General features: G+C 35.4%; 2 protein-coding genes and 2 pseudogenes across 2 annotated transcripts; 3 read left to right on the top strand and 1 right to left on the bottom strand.

Moving 5' to 3' along the window:
* The first annotated feature begins 1,667 nt into the window (after positions 1-1,667).
* On the top strand, positions 1,668-5,200 carry LOC147480428 (DExH-box ATP-dependent RNA helicase DExH18, mitochondrial-like). The gene is made up of 2 exons (XM_086579963.1): positions 1,668-4,303; positions 4,779-5,200. The coding sequence occupies exons 1-2, from the start codon at positions 1,917-1,919 to the stop codon at positions 4,831-4,833; spliced, it is 2,442 nt and encodes an 813-aa protein (XP_086436089.1). The 5' UTR covers positions 1,668-1,916; the 3' UTR covers positions 4,834-5,200.
* A 2,260-nt stretch (positions 5,201-7,460) lies between these two features.
* On the bottom strand, positions 7,461-9,607 carry LOC147480427 (UDP-glucose 4-epimerase 2-like). Its single transcript, XM_086578654.1, has 5 exons — positions 9,449-9,607; positions 8,810-8,935; positions 7,989-8,090; positions 7,594-7,820; positions 7,461-7,512 (listed from the first exon to the last, which is right to left on the bottom strand). Exons 1-5 carry the CDS (start codon positions 9,605-9,607, stop codon positions 7,461-7,463), a joined length of 666 nt encoding a protein of 221 aa, XP_086434780.1.
* A 7,917-nt stretch (positions 9,608-17,524) lies between these two features.
* On the top strand, positions 17,525-19,811 carry LOC147480426 (mitogen-activated protein kinase homolog NTF3-like; annotated as a pseudogene).
* Positions 19,812-19,830: 19 nt separating this feature from the next.
* On the top strand, positions 19,831-20,431 carry LOC147480425 (lysM domain receptor-like kinase 3 pseudogene; annotated as a pseudogene).
* Positions 20,432-22,804: the final 2,373 nt, after the last annotated feature.

Below are 22,804 nucleotides of genomic sequence, written 5' to 3'. Positions count from 1 at the left end.
CAAATTTATTAAATCTTTTAAGCATTTTCTCCATATAATGAGATTGAGTTAAAGTAATTCCATCAGAATTATACACAATCTTAACAGTCAAATTTATTAAATTTTTTAAGCATTTTCTCCACATAATGAGATTGAGTTAAAGTAATTTCATCATAATTATACATAATCTTAATGCCAAAAATGACATCAGCAATACCCAAATCTTTCATGTCAAAATGCTTACTCAAAAAAGATTTAGTCTTATTGACGGTCTCTAAGCTGGTTCCGATGATCAACATGTCATCCATATAAACAGATAATTACACCAGATTGTTTCTCAAATTTATAATAAATGCATTTATCTGCCTCATTAATAATAAAACCATTAGAGATTAGCACACTGTCAAATTTCTCATGTCACTGTTTTGGAGCTTGTTTGAGACCGTAAAGAGATTTCTTTAGTCTTCAAACTTTTCTCTCAAGGCCTTCTAATACAAAACCTTCTGGCTGATCTATATATATATCTCCTCTTGTAAATCACCATTTAGAAATGCCGTTTTAATATCCATTTGGTGAATTACGAGATTATGAGTAGAAGCAAAAGCTATTAACATTCTAATAAATGTAATTCTTGTTACAGGAGAGTAAGTATCAAAGAAATCAAACCCTTCTCTCTGTTTATAGCCTTTTGCTACTAATCTCGCTTTACATTTATCAATGGATCCATCTGCCTTAAGTTTCTTTCTAAATAACCATTTACATCCAATTGTTTTACAACCAGGGGGTAACGCAACCAGCTCCCAAGTGTTATTGGTTATAATGGACTCATATTCACTTAGAATGGCCTCCCTCCAAAAGACAGCATCAAAAGATGACATTGCCTCTGAGTATAGTAGGTTTGTGGATCATCCTCTACCAAGAAAGTTAAGAAATCAGGTCCAAAAGAGGTGTTCGTCCTGGGTCTCTTGCTCCTCCTGAGTTCAATTTCATCTTCAGCTGAAGAATCTTCTCGAACTCTAGGAGCATGTCTAGAAGAACTTGGAGTCCCTCCAGACCTCTCAATAAATGAGAATTTATCCTCAAAAAATACAGCATCCCTAGACTCAATAATGGTATTATCATCAATAAACTGATTTTTAGGTTTGAAAACTAAACATTTGTAGGTGCTGTTATTCTGTGCATACCCAATAAAAACACAATCTACAATTTTAGGGCCAAGTTTAGTCCTCTTGGGTGTTGGTATAGACACCTTAGCCAAACACCCCCACACTTAAAAAATTTATAAGACGGTATCCTACGGCAGCCAATGACAAACTCAATAGAAACTCTCAGAGAGCCCCCAAACCAAGGCGGCCTTGTGTGCACGCAAGCACCTCCTTATATTTCTCTACACTATCCCTTCATAAATACACAAAACAATATAAACTTAAGGTCATGGGTTCAAACCCATAAGGACACAATTTCATTCAAGTTTCCTAACTAGCTATGCTACTTTCGTGATGAATGGGGAATAAAAATAATTAGTTTGTGATCTTGTCTATTACAGGCGGTCATATGTTGATCATACAAGGTGTACTTTGTCAAAATTTTCTTTGGTTTCCTTTCTATTGATTGTGCATAACAAATACAACTGATCCCAAACATAAACACAGCAGGTAAAGCTACTCCGAGTGAAGGATCCAATTAGAACTCCAGCAATCCGCCCATGGGCCCTATGGTCCATAATCCAAATCCAGGACCATGGGTCATTCACTGCTCTTCAAGCACTTTGGAAAACCCGACAATGGCGCTTTCCCTCTCATAGCTCTAAACCTTACTCATGGTGGGAACCCACTAAAAACCCTCTGAGTCACAGGTATGCAAACTTTTCCACTCCATTCAAATACATATACCATTTCCTTCACTCAATAGTTTCATATATATTTTTTTCACATTTAATGGTTAAAGGTACTGCAACATCTCTGTTTAGAAACAATTCATCAAAAGAAAACATGTCTAGAATCAGAATGTTACTAAAGAACCAATCTTTACATATTCTAGAACAAAGGGGATGTTTGAATGTACCGAAAAGATCAAATATTTCACATTTCAGTACACAAACTAGTCCAGTTTCAATAAATGGGATTTGTAGAAACAGGGGGCGTCTTTTAAGTTCATCTTTTTGTGTTTTAGGACAAAGGGGGTATTCAAATTCTTCAAAATGTTTGGATTTTGGACATATTAGTACACAACTTTGTCGAGTTTCGACTAAATTAGTTAACTTAGATGGTGTACAGTTTAGGAAAGGTTTTAATTTAGTTCAGTTGAATTGGTTTTCGAGTTTGATTGAAGATAGTAGTGATTTTGATGAGGAAGTTGAAGATTGTGAGTCGAAAGAGGTGGAAGGGAGTGATGGTGATTCTAGTAAGAATGTTGATAGTTTTGGTCATGTGGCGTCTCGTGATCCTGTTGGATTTTATCGAGAGCTTAAAAGTATTGAAACCGGTGTGAAACGGACACGAAAGGATTGGGATACCCTAGTTGAGATTTTTCAGTCATTTGCGAGGTCTGGGTGGGCGTCAGACCAGTCACTTGCCATTTACATTGGCGCTTTGTTTTTTCCTACTGCTGTTCAGAAGTTTAGGTCATTTTTTATAAAGAGATGCCCTAATGACGTTGCTAAGTATTTGGTATCTGTTGGGCCTTCTGAGGAGTCTGAACGAATTCTTTTCCCTATTTTTGCTGAGTTTTGTTTGGAGAAATTCCCTAATGAAATCAAGCTTTTTCGAGATATTGTCCATTCTGCAGATCTTACAAAACCTCACACTTGGTTTCCTTTTGCACGAGCAATGAAACGTAAGATTGTATATCATTGTGGTCCAACCAATAGCGGTAAAACGCACAATGCATTACAGCGATTTATGGAAGCGAAGAAGGGCATATACTGTGGTCCTTTAAGGCTTTTAGCCATGGAAATATTTGACAAGGTGAATTCTCTTGGGGTTTATTGCAGTCTACTTACTGGGCAAGAGAAGAAAACAGTCCCTTTTGCTAACCATGTTGCTTGCACTGTGGAAATGGTGTCTACAGATGAGGTATATGAAGTCGCCGTCCTTGATGAAATTCAAATGATGGCGGATCCTTGTAGAGGTTATGCATGGACTCGTGCTCTACTTGGATTGAAAGCTGATGAGGTACATTTGTGTGGAGACCCAAGCGTTTTAGAAATTGTGAGAAAAATTTGTGCTGAAACTGGGGATGAGTTGGTTGAAAACCATTACCAAAGGTTTAAGCCTCTTGTTGTAGAGGCCAAAACTCTACTGGGAGATCTTCGAAATGTTCGGCCTGGGGACTGTGTGGTTGCATTTTCAAGGAGAGAAATATTTGAGGTGAAGTTGGCGATTGAAAAATATACTAAACATCGTTGTTGTATTATTTATGGGGCCTTGCCGCCAGAGACTCGGAGGCAGCAGGCTAATCTGTTTAATGATCAAGACAATGAATATGATGTTCTGGTTGCAAGTGATGCCGTTGGAATGGGGTTGAATTTGAATATAAGGAGGGTTGTTTTCTATACTCTTTCCAAGTACAATGGTGACAGAATAGTTCCAGTTCCAGGGACTCAGGTGAAGCAGATTGCAGGAAGAGCTGGTCGCCGAGGAAGCTGTTATCCTGAGGGATTGACGACAACCTTGCAGCTAGATGATTTGAACTACCTGATTGAGTGCTTGAAGCAACCTTTTGATGAAGTTAAAAAAGTGGGTCTTTTCCCTTTCTTTGAGCAAATTGAGTTGTTTGCTGGGCAGTTCTCAGATGTTACATTTTGCCAGCTTCTGGACAAGTTAAGGAACAATTGTCGTGTTGATGGCTCTTACTTTTTGTGCCGTCATGATCATATAAAGAAGGTTGCAACAATGCTGGAGAAGGTGCTGGGATTATCTCTGCAAGATAGATTCAACTTTTGCTTTGCCCCAGTAAATATTAGAGATCCCAAGGCGATGTTCCATCTGCGGAAGTTTGCTCAGTCATACAGCGAAAACCTCCCCGTTTGTATTCAAATGGGAATGCCAAAAGGTTCTGCTCGTAATGATACAGAGCTCTTGGATCTTGAAACTAAGCATCAAATTTTGTCCATGTACTTGTGGCTCTCATTCCATTTCAAGAGGGAGACATTCCCGTATGCAACGAAAGCTGCATCAATGGCAACAGATATCGCCGAACTACTGGGAAAGTCTATTATGAATTCTAACTGGAAACCTGAAACCAGGCAGGCAACAAAACCGAGGAATCCAAAGAAGGGCAAGGGATACAAGAGGCCATTGTCACTTGTGAAAGCATTTCAAAAGTAAGAATTTTGTTGATGATGTGTTACCGGTTTTTGCTGAAGTTATCCTTTTCAATGGCTGTTTTTAAATTGGTGCTGAGTGTATTTTTAGAGTTGTCCATGGTTCTTCTTTAGATATCATTAATGATGGTGGAGGACTTCCTACGCTCTCCTTGTTTAAATAGACTGTTAATATTATCATCATTCCTCCCTTATCTTTCATTGATAAAGATGACCCTATTTCCAGAATTTATATTTTGCTCAAGCTTTGTCTGTCTTTGTTTAGCCTTCTAGTTAAATGCATTCCATGGAATAAAGGGTTCCTTTCTGAATATATTGATAAATATGAAATTGTAAAATCTTTATCTGTTGTTTGTGAGGACGTCCACTGGTATTTCATGCTTCAAACTTATTTCATTTATATGGATACTAAGGATATCTCCTCTGTTTCCCTTGTCTCTTGATCTGACATCCCTATGTCCTCACCTTCTGACAGGAAAACAAGTGAAGAAACTTCTCAGAGTAATTTCTTAACGGGAGTGCCTGCATAATACCCTTAGAGGGATTCTGTGGTAGGAAGGGACCACCTCAGTTTCTTAGTAGAACAAGCAATAAAGTATTAGCTGCTGCTGTATCGGTTCATGTCTTTCTAGATGGATACTTTGTTAAAGATAGTCTAGCAAAGAGAGAAGTGTCCGTCCAGTTTTGTCGACGAAGAGAGCTAGATGTTACTATGTGCTGGGAAGTGTGGGGGAATGAGTTGGATGTATTTGCATGGTTTTGGTTTTATAATTATTATAAGTGAAACATTGTAAACTTGCAGCATTGTTTCGTTCTTCTTTTTTTCTTTTTTCTTTTTTTCAAGTATTTCCTATACAATAAATTTCATTAAATCGTCCGTGCAATTCTTTGTGTGGAGACCCAGTTGTTTCTGTTTTTCTTTGTTGGGTTATTGCAATTCTTATTCGGTTTTATCTTTTAATTTCTCAGATAGAAATACCGCTCTGATATTCTGATATGGTGAAGGCAGAACATGAGATATTGTAGGAAATTGATCGCTATAATAGGGTGAAGGCAGAACATGAGATATTGAAGGAAATTGAACCCAATGTACGAACCGGGGCATGGGTTCAATTTCCTCCAATTCTCACATTCGGCTCTAAACACCAGAACTTTTCTCCCTGCAGATCTTCTGATATGGATGAAGGTTGGATATGAGATGTTAGAGAAAAATGAAACAACTTAAAAAGATACAACTTCTGGTTTCAGTTTTTTACAAACTCAAATTCAACTTCGACATCAAGCTTTTCTTGAAAATCTGATAATCTGGTTTGAAATGTTACATACTGGAATTATGTTTTGGGCGTTTGCTGCACCAGTTACAAGGCCTTCCTGGCTAGTCTTTATATAGTAGTGCTTTGTAACAAACTAGCTAGTGCATACATATTACACGAGTTTTCGGTTGTGGGTTAATCTTCATGCATAGCATGAATTGTGTTGAGAGGGAGTTAGGAATTTGACTCAATTGGTTCGAAGTGTGACAACTCGTGCAGTCTGGATAGCACTGAAGTCAAACCCTCCAACCGACCAACCCAAACGGCGTTAAGCACTCGCCCATTGTAACCCCAAGTATTTTGAAATGATTTTCTGTCAAATTAAGTAGATCATTATTGGCACTATTTTAAAATGGGACCAACTTTGCAAATGGATTAGAGTATTTACCAAGTTACATTTACCTCTGGAAAACACTTGCTTAGATAGTTAGGTGGCTACTTAGACATCACTCTTTAATACAGTTCAATACCTAGTTTAATTAGTTGTTCACGAAAATCTATAGGATACACTCACGCTCTGAAAACAACTTGGCGACGTTGACAGAGAGATTGATTGCTGTAGGTTATGGAGTCAGTTTGGAAGAATTGGCCAAACGGTTCAGTTTTGGCGTGGCTGGCGTGGTGTGGGATCTTGTGGGCTTGTGAGCTAAAATAGCATAGTCTGGGATGGTGATATATGTCTTTGGTTTACGGTGTACCACATTGGCCTACGGTCTTGGCACTTATACAAATGTTTTAGTTGTTCTACCCTTGTTTGGTGCAGTTAGGGCTGGCAATGGGTTGGATCGGTCCGGATATATGCAAATCCAAAACTGATCCATTTTTCAACAATACAGACCCAGAACCGGACCCGACCGAACGGATATTTGAGTTATAGAACTAGAACCAAACCGAAAACTTTTTTTTGATTCTGGATCCGATCCGTTCCGAACCAATAAGCTCAATTTCAACCCGGTGAACCGAGTTTTTAATAATTGGATTCTAATTTTCATTATATAAATATTAAATTTTTTTTTTTTTTGCTAAACACAAAAACAAAGTACACAAATAAAAAAGGCATAATGAATGATTTGAAATCCAAATTTGTAAAAGAAGATTTTTTTTTAGATAGAAACTATCTTTTTATTATGTAAAAAAATATCGTAATATTACATATATATTTTGCATATCTTATTTTAGAACTTTAAATATTGCAATGTTGTATTGTATATATATATATATATATATATATATATATATATATATATATATATATATATATATATATATATATATCAAATATATATATATATATATAAAAAAAGCTAATAATTAGAAACACCTTCCTCTTTCTTCACTATATATTCTCTATTTTTTCAAACCGGGCATTAAAAGCTTCTATATATATATATATAAAAAAAGGTGCTAATAATTAGAAACACCTTCCTAGATTTGCTTAATTCTCCTAATATATTCTTAATTTTCTATAACCTCCCAAATCCCAATCTAAATATAAAAAAATATATTCTATATATATATATATATATATATATAAAAGCTTGCATGGAGATAGAGAAATGGTAGGATGAGAGGCATAGAAAACGTGCATCCATTCTAGTATATATATAAAAGCTTGCACCTTATCTCTTTCTTCACTATATCACTCTATTTTTCAAACCGGGCAATCTCATAGACTCCTAAAAAAAAGGAGGTGCTAATAATTAGAAACACCTCCCTAGATTTGCTTAATTCGCCCTAATATATTCTTAATTTTCTATAACCTCCCCAAATCCCAATCTAATATAAAAGCTCCGAAAGAACTGCCGAAGATAAATAAAAACCCTCCAATACCCTTCAATGCAATATTAGTAAGAACCAGATGTTCGATCTGCTACAGAACCGCAATTGTATATCGTGCTGGAATTAGTGCAAAATCAGATATTGAACTTTTAGTATTTTGAGATAGTGAACAAAAACTCAAGTGAATAACAATCATACCCCAGTGCCATCCTTGGTAGAATAGTCGTTTCAAAACACTGTTGAGGGTCTCCGCCCTCACACAAGAATTTTCGCACAAAAGGCATGAAATTATTTGGGATTCCACGGGGATCTTCACCTATATAGCCACTAGGATGAGCTCCAACTGGATTGAAATATCTTAGCAACATTATTTTCCATTCAGAGTCTGAACGACATATATCCCGACAAATCTCTTCAATGAAAAGCTGTAAAAATAAGCATTATCATCTTATTACTACGTCAAAAAAAGTTTATTGTGCAGATAAAATTATATAATGAAGTGTCTGCCAATTCAAAAAACACAAAGTGAAGCATGTCCTACTTTCCATTTGGTCTCTTGAAACACTACTAGACCGATCACTGGCAAAACTTACCTTTGTTTGTCCGTATGGATTTGAAGCACACAGGGGAAACTCCTCTGTACATGGAACCTCCTTTGGCCATCCATAAACAGTAGCTGATGATGAAAACACCAGCTGAAATGTATAAAAAATGTGAGGATCAACCAAATATAAAAGTATGACAACATCACAATTAAGCAAATATATATGGAGAATAAACAAATGACAGTTTTGCAAGCAAGTCATAGTTGAAACCGCGACTTTTAGTTACTCCATGAGGATGCCAAACCATAGAAGGATCCATTAGGTACACAGATTTCAATCTTGACAAGTTCCTTGCACCAATTTGGACGGTGGGTTCATATTATTTCATGTACTATAATTTATGTTGCACAAGTAATGATTTCATATAACATATGCAAAATGCGATTAAGACAAACCAATAAAATCATGAATCAAAACAAGTATTGTTAATGGAAGATGCAAAATCCAAGATTTATGTGTCAATAAAAGCCACAAGTTAGTTATTAGTTGATATTAATTATCTCTCAAGTATAACACAGTAGATCCACAGTGACTTCTTATTTCAGAATCTCAATTTCGAAAAGAGACCAGATATCCATGTAGCTACTGGGAAAATAGGAGGTGGCAGAATCCTTTCAATGTTCATACCTTCACAAGTATTAACATCACAACAACTTCTCATGAAATATATTCACCAAATTACAACATATATCACTTACTTATAAACAGACAAACACGCATTACTCAGAGCACATTGGATAAGGAATATACTGAATCAATCACTTGCATGACGTGTTCAATTCGCATATGACATGAGCATGAGAAAATACCTTCTTACACCCATGCTCAGCCATGACTTCCAAGAGAGCTATAGTGCCAATAATGTTATTATTATAGTAAAGCAATGGTTTCTGCACACTTTCACCAACTGCTTTTAAACCAGCAAAGTGGATGCCCTCTTAATAATGGTTCCTCACTATCAGAGTCTAAGGCAATGTCAAAAGGTTTGACTTATGTCAATCAGAGGCATTATGTGGGTATTAGACCAATCAAAATTCGAATGACATAAGTGAAAGGTTTACTGGATTCATATTTCAAATTCGTTTCTAAGCAATATGTCAAAGTTAGTGTCAACTATCATTAGTAGCTCACAGCAGGCAAGCAGGTTCTGCTGTGCGGACTGCGAATCTAAAAGATTGGGTGATAATGTCGATCAAGACTATCTTGACACAGACATGAATCTGTATGTTGTTCACACTTAGTCATTCTAATATATTCAGACAGATATGTTCAAGATACCCATCATGCAGGAGGGCGAGATTGCAAGGAATTACTTGATAGGACTTAAAAAAAAGAACAAGGTACGGCACTATAAGGGTTAATGTTTATCTTCATACGATGTCAAAGTTTATCTTCTTTAAGAAAGATTTACTTACTAAGTCTTTTGTTCAACATTAACTTCCTATTACTATATGTAACTGCATCAATTCCTTAAAAAGCCTTTCCACTTCAGTTGCCTTTCCACAGCTCCCATAGACTGATAACGTAGCATTATAAGTCCACAAATCTGGCTGGTAGCTCGAAGCCTCATGGTCGTCATAAATGCACTTAGGCGCACAGCGTGCCATTGGTAATGATTCTACATTGGTGCCACAAATTTGCAAGCTGATCCTAAGTAATCGTTGTTGTTCATTGGATTATGGAAGAACTACTTCGTTAGGATTGGGGAATTGCTGCAATTCTTCCTGAATAACCACGATTCTATTGTCGAGAGTCACTTTGAAAGTATTACCTAAACTCTTCCGACTTAATATGATAAAGACTATAAAACTACGAGCTACTATCTTTTCTTCATTATAGATTGAGACTTTCTTCGAACTTGATGCACAAATAGATAGAATAGCAACAAATAACATCTTTCTATCCTGCATATCCGTGGAACTCAATCTCATTTAGAAACATTAGAAGTTGTTTAGGAAAGGACTTTAGAATCGGATGCGCCCAGCCAAGAAAGGCCATGCCCCTGCCAAGTAAAAAAGGAAAGAAGAGAATGAAACGAGAACAGAACTTCATATTCTGTAACTCTCTAGGAGTCGTGTTTAACCTTGAATGCTATTAATAAATTCTACAGTAATAGACGCTCGGACTCGGAAAGTAATAACGAAAATGGCTTACCCAATAGCAAATTCCACAACTGCCACCGTTGGAACCAATGAAGCAAGTTGAAGAGGTTTTTGTGTTTCAGTCAAGAGTTTGCAATTCTACTACAGAGCAACAGAACAATATCAAAACAAAATAACTATTCACTGAGTCTGATAGGTCTAATAGAGGGAAATGAATATTCAAAGAGAGAAAAAAGATAGGAAAAATTCACCATAAGCTAGAAAATAATTCAACTAACCGAAACACACAAACTTGCAAAGTATCAAGACATATTACAATTCAAAACAAAAAAAAATGCCCTCCAAAAACAAAAAAAACTAAGACCAAGTTTCTAAAACTAACAAAGCAGCAGTTGGTATTTCTTAACAATATCCACAGCTACCTCAGCAGCCAGCATATGTGACTTTGCTATCCATTTCTGTGTTTGCAACAGCCACACATTTGTCTTCCAAATCCATACTCTGACATATTACTCCTGATGCAGGTTTACTACTAAACCTGTCGAATCAAACATCAAATATTCAATTCAGCCAGAACAGAAATTAGGAGAAAGAAAGATACGACAAATAAGTGATATAAAGAGAATAACCTAAGAATGTGGTTTAGAGGGTTTATACAACAACACACACACACACACAGAGAAATTGAAAGGGGAAAGAAAGCATATGACCAACCCAATCTGTAACACAAACATTTTAGGACTGTATGGACCTAGATATGACCACCAGTGAGTGAGTAGGGTACATACGTATGCATCACTAACAATGTGAAGAGACTCCATACAAATCATCACACACTACAAATAGGAAGCCCACAAGGAATAAATAAGCAAAATGCATGTTAACTACTTCTGTTCAATTGCCAAAAAAATTAACCAATTTCCCTGATGGAAGTGCGAATGGATCAATAATCCCTTCCAATTGCATAAAGCCATGTCATCAATATACAATACCCTTCTCTAATGCATTTGTAAGCAAATCCAACTATCACACCTATCCCAGGGCATGACAAATCAGTTAAACAACAAACAAAAATAAATAACCCTCAGCTAATCAATATCATAGAACAACACCCAAGGATCACTTGAAGAACTAATCTAACCATCTTCAAGAAGTTAATCAAAACAGGTATCTAAAATATAAAACAAAGGATATTAATTATACTATAAACAAAGCAAAAAAATTATATGATAAAAAACAATTACCTATCAACAACTTTTACTGCTAAATTCTTCTTTGTCTTTTTTTAGTATTCACATTCCGACCACTTGAAATTCCTTCATTATAAAGTTCTTGAATGCTCTTCATTTCTTCAGAGTTATTAAGGTTAAGAAAAACGATGAGGGAAAAACTTCTACACTTTCACCAAAACAAACTTCAGAATGTCACAACTTCCTCTTTTTTTGTATTTGAACAATTAAATCTCAGTTCACGTGTATTATGTAACAAAAAATTGGAAACTAGATCAAATACATTGAAGTAACCTAAACACTTAATTAAACTAGATGCAACTATACTTAACTTAACTCAAAAAATAATTAACGGAAAATCGAAAACTTTATATAAATGCATTGGGTTTTTAAAAAAAAATAAACAATGAGGCCAAAACCATTTTATGGACAACTCGATGTTTAGACGACTACACCATCACAAAACTCCAACGAATTAATAGACTATGGGCCAAAGTTTGGGCTTTCGTAAAATACATACATATTTAGAAGACTTTGGCTTTTTGACGTTGTTCGTACATTTTTTTGCTGGATATACTATTCATACATACAAAATACACTCTAACGCTTTGTTCAAACAATGTTACAGCATATTCAAACAACATTATGCAAAGTTGCAAATCTGTTTGTAATAATTCTTTGATTCTTCTTCCATCACAACTTAACGATTCAGTAAGTGCAAGTTTATACATCAACAAAAATGTCTTAATAAATAAACCAATGACACATTTTTATTAAAAAATTAAACTAAACCACAATTAAATGGGTTAATAGACTTTATTATGGGCTATGTCTAAGATGTATTATAGCCCTAAAAAGTGCACTATGGGCCTAAGCGATAAAATCGGACTGTATGTGTCAATTTCGTATTACAGATTACCAAATGGGCTTATCAATTAACTCCACATTTGTATACAACCCACATTTAATATAGTTTGGAAGTAACATTTTTTATACATAATAATAAAATGGAAAAAATCATATAAAAATGGGTCTCGTTCGTTGAACGGGTCCAGAAATCTAATACCAATTTTGCTGCTTATCTATAATTGGTATTTAAACAATGATTTATCCTTTAAGAAATGGAATTAGTCTTACTTCCTGCTATTTATGCTATCTTCTAAACGTAACTAACATCTAAATATGATGAATGTAGGCGACCAGTACCTTAAATTGTATGTGATTTATGTACCAGAGGTCAGCATAACAGAGCAAGGAGAAAGGCAAGTTTGTTATATTAGCAAGCGACGATTTATGGGATGTTATGTCCAATGAGATGGCTTGCCAGGTTGTAAGGCGTTGTCTAAATGGTCAAATTGGGAGAACATTTTCAAATTCCACCAAGGGAAGTGTTGCTGCTGAAGCAACAGCAGTCCTCGCTGAGTAGGTCTCTTTAAATAGATGAGAATGCGTCCAAGAAGATCACTAATTTCATTCAAATACGCATAGTAGCAGACTTCAATTCTGAAGAACCATTGCCTACATAACAAAATTATGCAGGCTCATTGTTCCGCATCCAGTGCAGCTAATCTATGGGCTCATACATCGTGAGCTCCCCTGTTAGAGATATGCCAGGGCCTAGAATGTATACCACAGAAGTACAGAGTTGCTACAAAATGTTCAATTAAGATTTCAGTAACTTCCTATCACCACGAGACCAGACCAAAAATCAATATGCATACCATTGAGTAGTTAATCATGTATATGGTTCACCCCTTCATGAAGGTAAACATAGGCAGACATGGGCTGCTCGGACAAAACATGTTACTGCCGAGATAACAAAAGTTTTCAGTTTGCTCATCTCAATGTTCATCAAAACATATGTTATTTTCTATGGGCATCGAGAAAATTAAAGTGTATGATATATCTGTGCCCATGAAAAACTTGATCAAGATTACATGTAACCACCTTCTCTTATAGTCAACATATAGCTATCAATTCTAAAATCTATAAAAGAATGTATGGTTTACGTCCATTGCTCATTTAAAATTTATTTTTACGAGTTGTATATAGTTACTAACTTACTATAGTTGCTCTATACCCAATGAAAATTATATATAGACCAAGAAGTGGCCTCCTTTTGAAATACAATAACTTTTAGCTAATTGAAAAAAAAAAAAATTTAAATGTGTCAACTATTTATCCAGATTTTGCCAAAAATCACAACTCGGTTAAGTACCTCAAGGCAAGAAGCATCTTGGCCCCTAAGAATGAAACAGTTGATGAAATTAACTCATATATTATTTCATCACTGCCAGGAGAGTTACAGAGTTATTTGAGTACAGACTCACTTTGTCCCATAGAAGGTTAGCACATCAAATAAATAAATAAATAAATAACTGTTTTACATTTCTTATAAGATTATTTAATTGTTTGGCAGGAAAGTTGATGAACAAGACGTTTTCTATCCTACAAAATTTTTGAATACTCTTCAATTTTTTGGAGTGCCAAACCATAACATTAATTGAGCTGAAAATTGGTGTTCCCATAATGTTAATGCGAAATTTGAACCAGAGTGGCAGGCCTTTGCAATGGAACTAGGTTGATTGTGACTAGGTTGGGATCCAAAGTTATTGAAACAAAAATTATAACAGGTAGTAATATAGGAGATCCAGTCTACATTCCAAGAATCATCCTGTCTCCGAGTGACACCAAGTGGCCATTTGTATTCAAGATAAAACAATTTCCTATCAGAGTGTACTATGCAATGACTATAAACAAGAGCTAGAGACAAACTTTCAACTATGTTGGTGTTTATTTACCACGACCAATTTTCACTCATGGCCAATTATATGTGGCTGTTTCAAGAACAACATCTAGACAGGGACTAAAATTTCTAATAAAAAGGGAAGACGATGAGCCAAAAGGATATACACAGAACATTGTGTATAAAGAGGTTTTTCAAGCAATTTGATTAAGGTACTGTTCTTATAATTAAACTTATCAACATCATAATACTTAATGTTTTTTGTAATATTCTTATTAAGATTTTCTGTTTGCGTTGGAAATTCCTTTGCAATTGATTGTAAGGCTCTATTACTATTTGATTTTTGCAGTGAAGAACTTACCACTAAAATTGTATATATGTTTTTTTGCAGAAATACCATGTGTGTATCTTTGGAATAGTCATTTGATGATCTTTGCATTAGAAGCCGGAGAGAAGATTGTGTGTTTTTATTTCCTATAGTAATCTTGAAAAAAAAAAAAAAAATAACAATAGGAAATTAATTAAGAATGATCTAATTCATTAGGTGAACTCATAAACCTCTTATTCCATGGGTTACTATTTCATACCAACTTTCTCTAATTTCTTTGTCCTGTTTCGTATGACACTAGGGTGTGCCCGTGCTGTACGGCACTGTAACCTCTTACTCATTTATATAGCCAAATAGCCCATCAATGTGTTGTCCCATCAAAAAGTAAATTGGATGTTGAATGGGATAGCAAACTGGATGCACTCCTCTTCAAACACCTAGATTCCGCCAAGTCATATTTTGCTGAAAATGAATAACAACCATTGGATGGGGTCCTTCGGGCCCCACACAGTTCTGTTTTATTAGATAGATTTATGAAAAAAACTTATGTTGTCTTCACTTTTTTTTATTGATGTTGACTGGACACTCAACATCATTCAGTGTGATCTAATGTAGGAACTTGGTGACTCTTGACCAAGGTCAATCTCAGGAATCAGGATTCTATTTTGTGGAAAATCAGACCATTCAATGGTGGGCTAGTTTGGCCAATGTTTGTGCAAGTTATATGCCTATTGCCTCTGATAAAAAATATGCCTATTGCATAAACTGGATCATTGGCACCCAAGGTTCTTACACAATATGCTTACTTTTGGATAAGAAGTATTGATTTAGTGTGTTTTGCTTTGGTAGTTGTTTTCGTGCAAGTTACATTGACATGTATATAATAACCTCTTTTCGAACTCGGTAAGAGAAACTGTAACAGTGTTTTTGTTTTGTTTTGTTCTAAGGGTTGTTTAGTTCATGACTGAAATTGCTTGATTAATGTTTGCCTCTTCGTAGTCTTTTTAAAGTTTCATTTGTGAGAATATGGGGGTGAACATATATTCATAAAAGGTTGCTGGCCTTATAAATGTGAGTTTGGTTGCAGATCGATATTTAAAGGGTTGTCGTTCAACTCGATATATGTCACACCAGTTGAGAAATCTCCAGGCTAACCTTGGCATAATGAGCGTAATCTTTACAGGTTTTGTAATCCCTTTTGATCAATTACATCTACTTTGTTATAAGGTTACTTGGTATCCTCTATGCTAAGTTGACAGTGTAAAACTATGGTTATTCTTCTTTTAGGCATATTTTTAGTAGATAGTTGTTGTTTTTCCTTTTAGGCATTTTGTTCAGCAGGAATGTATTAGTGTCACAAATTCAGGGGGATATATGATGTGGTGCATATCCATATAATAGCACAATTATCCACTAAAGAAAATTAAAAATCGTCATAGTGATCTTTATTCTAGCATTTAATTAGTACAATATGATATTAATTAGATTGATAAGATCCTATCAAACCAAACCTCATGAAAGCCACCTAAACATGTCATAGTATAAACATACTCATATATTGCAGTTCCACTTTTAGGAGATTGTGGTTGTGTTACCATATCATATATGTCTGGTATGGAAAGGTTTGTCTTAGTGTACAATATTTGCTTTCTTCTTTCTATGCCAATTGTTTTAAGAATAGCAACCAACGTCTTTTACTAAAGTCTAATATTCTGAAAATTTGACAGACAGAGTGTGATGTGATATAATTAGGCTGTAAGGCATTACTACCACACCCCTAAAATGTGTTACTTAAGTCTAGAAGACTAAAACTACTCATGCATGCTCAGCACAAAACATACTACGTTGGTGCTAGGATTAAATATTTCACCACATTAAGATGCACCAAGGGATACATGCTCTGCTCAAAATTACATAACAATTTATTCATTATGCACTTATGACAATCTACTCATATTAAACATATCTTTATCAATATCACTGCATACAAGGATAAAGACATGGGGTTTGGAAAAATTACTATGTTATATACTTATATGTTATATGACTATCAGTATAAGATTTTCTGAAACTACGAGGTTTTACCCCTACAAAAGTTTTTGAAAAAAAACGTACTACTATGCCCTCACACACTCTCGCCTCCCCTTTGATTGCATATCATGTGTTAGTTTTTGGTAGGGGGTCCACTTTGGGTTTTATCTTGAATGGTAAGGAAGTATTAGTGAGTTTATTTTCTATATTTATGTTTTTTTTATACTCAGATTTCCCATTATGTTTAGCTAATTGCTCAAATGAAGCATGGTTGAGAATACTAAATTTGGTAGTCGTGCAATATGAATTTTAAAACTGGCAGAACAGACTCAAGGGATACAAAGATAGCGTCAAATCACATGGCTACATTCGAGGGGCACAACAGATTACAACTATTTATGGTCCTACGAGTGCCAAACTATGAAGGATCAATGTAGAAAGTAATTGTGTGGTATACCATAGAGGATGATTAGACTACGCATATGGTGTTTAATATTTTAAAAATAATGTACACTTGAATGAGTTTTTGGTCGGAGTGTGTTAGAGAGTTTAATTTATACTACTAAAAAAATGGCTTTTTGTATCACTTTATTTTTAGGCCTCGTGTCACTTTCTACAAAAAAGTGACACACAGAAATTTGATGTGTCACTTTTTTATAGAATGAGGGTTGACGTGTTGCTTCTAGGAAAAGTGACACAACTAACTTAATTTTTCGTATCACATTATTTGAAAGTGACACTAGTGGTTTCCCTTGTTGTATCACTTTTTACTAAGAGAAAACAAAAACAAAAACAAAATAAAACTATGATCAAATTTTAAAAAAGGCACAATTGGGCCTACAAAACACAACACAACTGGACCTACAAAACACAAGTACTACTCAAACTCAAAGTGATTTTTTGTTTTTTTGAATGGCAATTTTAACTCAAAGTGATTTGGGCGGCCCTCCAAAATAACAACAGACTGAAGAAAGATAAAAAAAAAAAAAAAAAAAAAAAAAAAAAAAAAAAAAAAATAAAAAGAAAAGAAAAAGAAATAAACTGATCAAAGTCTGCTGGATTTAGACTTAGGGTTAGAGAGAGAAAAAAAGACCTGACCGGTGTTCGCCCTCCCAACTAACTCTGGTCACTTTTCTCACCGGCGGCAGCTGTCTTTCTCCCTGGAAGAGCTATCTCCTTCCCTCGTTCTCCCTCCCAACCCTCTCTCTCTTGTGCGCAAGAAGTTTAAGGTATTTTTTTTCTTTTTTTTTTAAAACTTAAATTGTTAGGGTTAGTCGAAATTAAGTTATAGTGTTTCACTCCCCCATTCTTCTATCTCCATCTGTTTCACTCCCCCATTCTCTCACTCTCTCTCTCATCACGACGAAATATTTCATCCAAGTGAAGGAAAGGAATTTAGATGTAGGGTGGTGTAGTTTTGTACACCAAGGAAAAGATTTGTGTTTAACGGCACGAATATATGTCAACTTTCCAATATGGCAAGTGATTTGTCTAATAATTCAAGTGATTTTGGTGAGATATGGCGAATTATGTGGATCCACCGAATGGAGTTCGGTCTAAAGGAAAACATTATTTCTCAATGTGGCAAACGTTGTTTAAGATCGACACGAAATATGTTCCAATCAAGGTGATTGGTAGAGGAGCTTATGGTATAGTTCGCTCCTCCATTAATCGAGAAACGAATGAGACGGTTGCGATTAAGAGAATTAATAATGAGTTTGACAATCGCATTGATGCACTCAAAACTTTATGGGAATTGAAGCTTCTTCGGCATCTTCGACATGAGAATGTGATAGCGTTGAAGGATGTTATGGTGCCAGTACAGAGGAGGAGTTTCAAGGATGTGTATCTGGTTTACGAGTTGATGGATACAGACTTGCATCAGATAATCAAGTCTTCTCAAGCACTTTCTAATGACCATTGCCAGTATTTTCTATTTCAGGTATGCATTTTATTTTATTTTCACTTTAAATGCTAGTGGTACTTACGTTATACCTAAGGGTGTTTCCATCAGATAATCTAGTTGTCCATCGTGCATTTCTTTCTTTCTCCATTTACTAATTAATCATCCAAAAAATGCAGTTTATTTTACCTTACTATAAGGATGAAGTTAATCCACATATACTGGGTGCATGTTTGAATGATAAATCATCTGCTATCTTAATCCTTGTTAGTCTGCAAATATATACTGCTTGTTAAAATGTTATCAAGATGGTAATACTGTATGGTAAACCAACAATCTACGCTACTTGTGCCGATTTTATGGTTCCCTTTTTTCTTAAGCTCTAGTTTACTAACCGTTTTGCAACAAAGAATCAAGATACATTATCTAAAGTTATCAATATTTTGCACTGAATCCACCCTATGCTGGCCTATTTCTTACATGGAAGAAGTATTTGAGGAAGTATGTCATAACTCATAAGTACATCTGGGAAGCATTTTATCCAGTAAACTAAAATGTTTTGACACTTGACTTTAGTTGTTGCAGGGGCTGAAGTATCTCCATTCTGCAAATATCCTTCACCGGGACCTCAAGCCTGGTAATCTTCTCGTCAATGCCAACTGTGACCTGAAGATATGTGACTTTGGGCTGGTACAGACCAGCAGTGGCAAAGAGCAATTCATGACCGAATATGTTGTCACACGCTGGTATAGGGCCCATGAACTCCTGCTCTGCTGTGACAAATATGATACCTCCATTGACGTCTGGTCTGTCGGGTGCATCTTTGCTGAATTACTTGGTCGGAAACCCATCTTCTCTGGTACTGAGTGCCTCAATCAGCTCAAAATGATCATTAACGTTCTTGGGAGCCAAAGCGAGTCTGATCTCGAGTTCATTGACAATCTGAAAGCCAGGAAGTACATTAAATCACTTCCCTATTCCCCTAGGTCCCCACTTTCCCGTCTATATCCGAGTGCCAGTCCATTAGCAATTGACTTGTTGCAGAGAATGCTCATCCCTGATCCTTCAAAGCGAATTAGTGTCACTGCAGCACTCTAACACCCTTTCATGCCCTCTTTATATAACCCAAACTCCGATCCACCTGCACAAGTTCCAATTGATCTTGACATAGATGAGGACTTGGGAGAGGATACGATCAGGGATGCTATATATCTGTTAGTCACATGTCCTGATGTCCACACACTTGAATAGTACTTTTATCTCTTTCACAATGTCACCAGGTTTAACACTTCTGTTCATTCTTGTGTAAATGCTGACATGCCGGTGGGATTCAGATTCCTGCCATTGTTGTGTAGGCAGTGTTTTCTTTGTACTTCTGATAAATTCATGTGGATTATTTATGTAATAAGTGATATATTCTTTCTTCTTTACCTTTTATTTCATCAAGGTTCAGTGCTCTGAACTATATATACGTTTTATTTTCTTGTAGGTATGGGGATTGAAGTCTTTGACATGGAGAAGCCTGTTGTGTTCACCTATGACGAAATTATTTTTTCGACTGATAGTTTCGCTGATTCAAATCTTCTTGGACATGAGACATATGGTTCTGTATATTATGCACTTCTTCGGTACCAGGTCTGTAGCTTTTAAAATCTGAATGTTTTTAAAATATAACTGGGGTTTATCGGTTTGGGGAAAGTCGGAACATATGTCTGATTCATGTATGTTAGCCAGTTACGTAAATTACTTGATTTTGTGACTGTTGGATGTTCAGGCAATACATCCCTTTCGTGGATTGTGAGGGTTCAAATTGCACTTGACACTGCACGTGGTCTGGAATGCATTCATGAGCACACCAAAATTCATTATGTCCATCGAGACATCAAAACAAGCAATATCTTAATTGATAGCGCCTTCAGGGGAAAGGTTTGACACAACCATAACAGTTTCTTGTTTAACTTTAATGATTATTTCATTAAGTTTTATTGACCCTTCTATTTGTATGTAGGTCACTGATTTTGGGCTTGCGAAACTTGTTGGAAAAACCAGTGAAGGAGAAGCTTCTACAACAAGAGTTGTAGCTCTAGAGTAATCTATTCTACACTAATATAGGCAGAGTTGATTTTGAGCTTATTAAAGATGTATTCACTAATTACTAACTTTCTTCAATCTTCCAGAGACTCAGATCAATTAACCTCGGTCCTGCTTTTTTCATTTAGCTCATCGGTAAAGCCTTTTTTTTTTAATATTTTTTCCTGCTTCTTTACGTGAAGTTTGAGTTGGTGGTTTGATTGGAAAATTTGAACTTTGATTTAAGAATCAGGTGGTACGATGTAGGAAGACAAAGTTTAGAACTAGAAAGGTCTTTTTGTTTTGTTCTTGTTTGATCAGACAAATTTATTGAACATGAGGTGGTATCTAAAACAGGTGCGTATCTGTTTTTGACTTTCTGTGTATATATCTTTCTTCTAATACATTTCACTAAGGTCATGGGTAACATCTTTTGCTAACGTGATAAGATGTGATAGAACCAGAGTTACTTACTACTGGACTCTCTTGTTAACGTATATTGTTCTTATAGATTTTTTTTTCTTACTTGTGCAATATACCGTACCTTTTTTGATTCACTTGCTCTTTAATTTTGTATAGTCATAGTGGAATGAGGAATTCGTGATGCAGATGCATGGATTGATTAACAGATGAATAGATGGCAGCTAGGTTTTTTGGTGTTGGAAGTGCGCACAACAAGTTAAGATATAGCTAGGATAGCGTTAGCGCCATGTAATTTTCTTTTGTTTGTTTTATTGTGATTTTTTTGTATTGGAATGACTTATTTTGTTGGGAATCAAACTAGATGATAAATACTTGGTTTGATCGATGAAATCAATAAAAGTTAATTATTTTGAATGTTGTTTTTTTTTTCCCCGAGTGGATGTTTCCATCATAAAGCAGGTTAATGTGATTTTGGTTGTGATGTTTTGATAATGTGGATGTTGTTTATGTCATAAAACAGGTTAATGAGATTTTGGTTATGACGTACATGATGCAGGTTGATAAATGAATGTATATGATCGAATAAAAAATGAGAAATTTTTAAAAAAAACAAACAAATGTACATTAGTGTCGCTTTTGGGAAAAGCGACATAATATCTGTTAAAAGTGACACAACTAACCACTCTTATGTGTCACTTTCTTTTTCATACGAGTTACATGGAGTTGATTCCCAAAAGTGACACAATAAGTAAAAGGCTTTTGTGTCACTTTTGACGTACTTGTGTCTCACTCTGGTCCAAACGTGACACAACTAGTATACTTAATGTGTCACTTTTGATGTACTTATGTCTCACTCTAGTTCAAAAGTGACACAACTAGTACACTTAATGTGTCACTTTTGACGTACTTATATCTCATTCTGGTCCAAAAGTGACACAACTAGTATACTTAATGTGTTACTTTTGACGTACTTATGTCACTTTTGGTGCAAAAAGTGACACAACTAGTATATTTTAATGTGTCACTTTTGGACGCATTACTTAATCTCATTCTCTGGTCCAAAACTGACACAACTAGTATACTTAATGTGTCACTTTTGGCGAAATTATGTCCCACTCTGGTCCAAAACAGATACAACTTGTGTCACTTTTGACAAGCATTGTGACACTCTTTCTTAAAAGTGACACAAGAGGTTATTTTTAAGTGTCACTTTTATTAACAAAAAGTGACACATTTAGTAAGGCTTTTGTGTCACTTTTGGTAGAACTTTATGTGTCGGGGGCTTATAGGTCACTTCAGAATTAGTTTCAAAAGTGACACAAGTGACTTCTTGTGTCACTTAAAAAGTGACACAAAAGCCCTTCTTTTAGTAGTATTATGACTACTGTTGAGATCATTTATTAGTTATGTACATGTGTTGCTCTGTATGTGAAAGAGAAATATGTAGTTGAATATGACGAATATTTGACATATTTTTGTGTTTCTGTTGATATGTTCAATGGCAGTTCATTTTTGTGTTTCTAATAATATGTTCAATGACAATTTTCCAAGGGAACCAATGTGTAAATCCAAAGGGTACAGTTTCAAGATTGTAAGATAGTATTGTACATAGTAGTCAGTCATGGTAGTATCCTTCGAACAAAGTGAGGGCAACTAAAGCAATGTAGCCCAGAAGCCCCAGATAAGATGTTACAAAGTTCTCTTGACTACTAAAATTTTGAACCATTTCTATGAAATCACTCAATATGTTAGTAGTGGAAATAGTGCATTCAATAAGGCATTTGTCATATATCCAATGAAGGAAACTTTTCAGTATCTCATGTGATCTGTATTGTTTCATTCATGACTGAGTGCCATACCAAACCTTTTAACCTTGGCTATTTAACTAAAACATAGAATGGGCTACCCTTATTTACACATAAACAACATCAATAATCTCTCCTCCCAACCCCTACATATATCTCATAGAGCT

Source organism: Coptis chinensis, chromosome 8 (genome assembly GCF_015680905.1).
Source record: "Coptis chinensis isolate HL-2020 chromosome 8, ASM1568090v1, whole genome shotgun sequence".
NCBI lineage: Eukaryota > Viridiplantae > Streptophyta > Magnoliopsida > Ranunculales > Ranunculaceae > Coptis > Coptis chinensis.
This window is presented reverse-complemented; position numbering and strand designations above follow the sequence as displayed.

Coding starts and splice junctions, on each gene's coding strand:
- LOC147480428 (XM_086579963.1), top strand. CDS start 1,917: ATGGTTAAAGGTACTGCAACATCTCTGTTTAGAAACAATTCATCAAAA. Junction 4,304..4,778: donor CTTGTGAAAGCATTTCAAAA/GTAAGAATTTTG, acceptor ACCTTCTGACAG/GAAAACAAGTGAAGAAACTT.
- LOC147480427 (XM_086578654.1), bottom strand. CDS start 9,607: ATGGCACGCTGTGCGCCTAAGTGCATTTATGACGACCATGAGGCTTCG. Junction 8,936..9,448: donor AATTGATGCAGTTACATATA/GTAATAGGAAGT, acceptor CATTATTAAGAG/GGCATCCACTTTGCTGGTTT. Junction 7,821..7,988: donor ATCCATACGGACAAACAAAG/GTAAGTTTTGCC, acceptor TTATTTTTACAG/CTTTTCATTGAAGAGATTTG.